At 49.8% G+C, this 4,469-nt stretch overlaps 1 protein-coding gene across 1 annotated transcript; it reads left to right on the top strand.

Moving 5' to 3' along the window:
• Window positions 1–1,422: 1,422 nt before the first annotated feature.
• On the top strand, window positions 1,423–2,622 carry EMH_0014070 (uncharacterized protein; the record flags this gene model as incomplete). The annotated part of the gene is made up of 3 exons (XM_013500000.1): window positions 1,423–1,500; window positions 1,629–1,869; window positions 2,402–2,622. 3 exons carry the CDS (start codon window positions 1,423–1,425, stop codon window positions 2,620–2,622), a joined length of 540 nt encoding a protein of 179 aa, XP_013355454.1.
• Window positions 2,623–4,469: the final 1,847 nt, after the last annotated feature.

Below are 4,469 nucleotides of genomic sequence, written 5' to 3'. Positions count from 1 at the left end.
GTTACAGGTGCCCCAAAGGCTATACTGGAGATGGGACCAGCTGCGAAGACATCAACGAGTGTGAAGTTTTCGCAGGGGCGATATGCCACAGCAAGGCCATTTGCATTAATACGAAGGGCAGCTATAGATGCATATGCAAAGTACGCGAGAACCTGTTATATCTGCGCTTGCTGTTGGTGACACCACACGCATTTGCAACAACGGAGAAGCAAACATTTGGAACTTTGCCCGTTCGTGAGAGCAGTTGCCTTCTCAGGCTTTCGTGTAATGAGCACAACCAGCTGTAAACATTGAACAAGTCNTTCGTGAGAGCAGTTGCCTTCTCAGGCTTTCGTGTAATGAGCACAACCAGCTGTAAACATTGAACAAGTCAGCACATTTTACGCACTCAGCTTTCGTTGTTGTGTCGCATGCGGCAGCCTGGATACACCGGCGACGGCAGAGATGTCTGCATGTACGTCCTCACCTACAGTCAGCAAATTTACATTTGCTTAAGGCAGTTGCATGGCTCAGGATTACTTCGCACACATTTGTTTAGTCAATTTCACGGACATATGTAATTAACATGCACTAGCAGTCAGGAGGGTCCTCAGACTTCTAAGCGCGACCATACAACAAGTGCACGCTAGGAGAGAGTACTCTTTCAAAGAGAGGACACTGTTTGGAACCAGATCAGCCGTAACAAGAGAGGGCGTTTTCCAGTGCAGATCCTACCTCCATTTTGGGAGCAGGAAAAAGCACCCCCAGTGGGTAAAGCCGGTACGAGATGCTGTGGCGCATTTTCAGGCTCGGAAATCAGAGTCACAGGTACGGGGCCTATATCCTCCACTGGCTTTGCAGCAGGAAGAAGGAGGCACGATGAGGCTTTTCGCGTCCCTAAGCAACTTGGCACAGGCTATCCTGCAGCGACAGGCCATGGGCTTTTCATTCGACAGTCCTAATGCATCGCGACACGCTTCTTTTCCTGGCTTGTGACAGCCCTCCAGAGCGCCTTTGCGTAGATTTGAACAACCGCCCACTCTGTCCTTCTTCTCTCCACTGCCTGGACGATGGATCATGTGGCTGTCGTGAAGGGTATACCATGGACAAGTGAGGGTAATAATATGAGCGCGAAATGCTTATAATTCGCACTTTACACCGAGCGGGAGAGCATAAAATCCTGTGCGCATGGAAGGTTCTATCTTCAGTCAATTAATTTCAGCTGACGTAGAGCGTGCCTGTCTCTGTCTGCTGTTGAGCAGTGGAGGCTGTGTTGATGTTGACGAATGCTCCACCGGCCTTGCGAGCTGCGCGTCTCCATCCGTTGCAACCTGCGTCAATACTAGCGGAGGATATTTTTGTAGTTGCGTGGATGGCTACGAAGGCGACGGCCGCCAGTGCGTTGCCAGCCCTTCCACTGCTGAGGCAGAAATTTCGATTGCAATGGACTACCATAAAACACTTGCGGCCGCCGGAGGGAAGGAAATGCTTAAAGAGGCACTGATAGATGCCATCTTGCAGGTACGTCGAGGCGGAAAGTTTGTCGTGGCATGGATGCCTTGGAGTCATAGCGACTGAACTCATCAAATCATGCGCTTTGGAATGGTCCTTTGAAAACGAATTCGGTAGATCAGCATTTTGCTCTGCAGGCAATTCCAGCTCTAGGTGATCGGAAGCGCATTGAGGTCCCTACCATTTATGAAGGAAGCATCAATGCTGCGATTCGGATTCACCCTCCAACAGACGGGTCATCTTATACAGACGGGTCTGACAATCTAAGGCAGCTTACAGCAGCTGAGGTTCTCCTGGCTCTTCAGGAACAACTTGCAGAGCCACTCTCGTCTCTGAGGACTGGCCCATTTGGGGAGTATGCCTCCTACACTACGATTGGTGAGTGAGCAGGTAGAAATGCTGTCTTCGGAAGACCAACTCTAGTTGTACAGACCCAATGAAAGGCTTGTGCCGAGCGCAACTTTTTGGTGACGAGCATCCCTTTTTTATGCACTTGTGTGATGTCTCCAAAGAAAGGTACACATTCTTCGACCGTTCAGCAACGAAACAAAAGTTTGAATTCCTTGCATTCCTGACTGACTGGTTACCTGAGTGGCTGAAAGAAGCAGTTCCGAGGGAGCTGATTGCAGCAGTGGAGCTTCTGCTGCTTTTCATCTGCATTACCGCTTTGATCATGGGCATTCGAAGGGTAGTAAAGAGGTGGGGTGCACATTTATCACATTCAGTTTCGAAGACCTTCAGTAATTCAGTTTGCTCAGCTGCACAGGCATCTGTAACAGTGTACCGACATACATTCAGGTTGGCATGCAGTCGATTCATCATGCACACACGACGACACTCCCTTCACTAGAAATGATTCGAGCAGCGGGGAGGCGACTGTAAGCAGCTCTGTTGTTTTCTGCATTCTCAGGTCTAGAAGGCGACAGTCGGCTGTTATTGCTCCGCGTCGACATTTTGAGCCCAATCGTGAATCTTTCACGCACTCAGCCCGAACACAGAATTCCGGTGCCGGCCCCACAAGCGGCGTTATCCAGCACCAACCGCAAAATGATTGGCTTGAGAACCGCTAGCCTTGCGATTCAGCACTTTCAGCTGGTTCAGTCCAGTCTCTTGTCGCTCGATGCACTGTGAATTCCATGCTACAATACACGCTAGAGATGGCTAAGCACTGCCCTTACTACAAGAGATATCCGTCAAGAGCCTGCCAAAAGCCCTTCAGGTCGCTGCCCGACAAGCTTGAATCCCAGAGTTAGTTGGTGCCATCTTCCAGTGAAGCAGTAAGGTCATGCTGCAGTGTGAAGGTTTTTGCTCAAGGACCATCTTGGCCTATTCAGATGAAGGCGCCCGTAGGCAACCAACATAAGTTCATGCATTCGATACAGTTGCGTAACCTTAGCCTGCAATAGAATAGGGGATATTCTCACAAATCAATTGCTTGCTCAAGCTGCGGACGGGCCACTTCCAGTTGACGCAGCCAGCGGAACCTAATTCGCTAGAGTGAGCTCTCCGTCACTATCGAGGCATGGGCACTCCGCTGCTAATATCTCTGTGTAGTACTTCTAGTTCACGCATGTTCCACAAGCGATCGATTTGGTAGAACGTTCGTAGAGACGAATAGCTNAAGCTTGACTGAGAAAGGATGGCGGGATGCAGCAGGCCACAACCAACAGCCGTGGGCACCTCGCTCTGAATTATAGCAAAATATATTCCAAAACCAGACGGAAATGCATTTGGAAACAGCACCTTTAGGGTACTTGGAGTTGGTGCCCTCGTCAGTCTCACTGTGTAGATAACACTTGGCTAATGTGTATGATTTTTACATAGCTCGGAGAGAGTGAGTGTTGCGTACACAATTTGTCCGTAGAAAATGTTGGCCCTCACATGGCTTCACAAACTTTTCGAGTCCCGCACGGATTCCTTTTCCGGTTAGCAAAAGCTGTGTTTGATAGGTAGGAAGCTATAAGACACTGATGTGCAGGTAGCCACATGAGGCCATTTGGCACGTATCCCTGTTGCCTAGCTAGCCTGAAGAGCGGAAGGAAAGCAGTCCAAAGCACAGAAGGACACTTAGCGAAAATCATCGAGAGTCACCACTGAGTTGGGCTACAGGGATGCCATGGATTGTAGGGATCTTCATGTACCGTTGAGCTGCCTTGTTATTGCCGATCATCTTTACCCGCAGGGTGCTGTAAACCCCATACCACATTTCCTTTATTATGCAAAACCAAGAAACATCTACCTCCACTTCTGCCAACAGGGGCTATCGAGGGCACCAGAGCGACGTTGCCTGAGAGTGCCAGTCCCACAGTGGCCTTGCAAGGAGAAGGCTCCGAGATGCTCTTTGTCGCGTTTTAGTCAACGACGGGCGCCTTCACGTAATGCAGATGTGCCAGAAAGGTGCTCGTTGTTAAGGCACAGAATGTAACAAACGAAAGATATACAACCTGTACACCACCATAAGATGCCGGCAAAATATCCTTGTTTTACCATGCATTCATACCACCATACCGTCAGATTCTCTAGGAACCATGTGTATGGGGCGCAACAATGCGCAGGCTTGCACATCTGCTCTCCAGCGCTATTCCCAGCTATCTGTTGCAGAAAAATGTATGGCTGGTTGCTGTGGTGGGCCGTTACTTGCAATCATTGCGTTCCTACAACACGTGCCTGTAAAAGGTAAATGCCCACAGCCTGAAGCAGCCGTAGGAGATGCGCTAAAAGTATACCGTGGGCATCAAAGAAATGTGTGCTGCCTGAGACCCAGTGGGCGTGCATACAACGACANACGTAGAGAGGTAGTGCGGGTCTTGACCAGTATATGTATTTCGTAGATATGCCACGACTACTGCGAGGTGAGTCAGGGAAAGCGTTTCAGTACCCTTCCGGGGTTGTCCGCAGCCTCACCTTGACTGGTACTTCGACCTATAGCATCGGCGGCAAGGAAGTTGAAACTAGCCAGGCTGTCTAACCAGAAACTG

Source organism: Eimeria mitis, genomic scaffold (assembly GCF_000499745.2).
Source record: "Eimeria mitis Houghton genomic scaffold, Emh_scaff490, whole genome shotgun sequence".
NCBI lineage: Eukaryota > Apicomplexa > Conoidasida > Eucoccidiorida > Eimeriidae > Eimeria > Eimeria mitis.
Note: the sequence above shows the minus strand (reverse complement) of the source record. Positions and strands in the feature narration are given on the sequence as shown.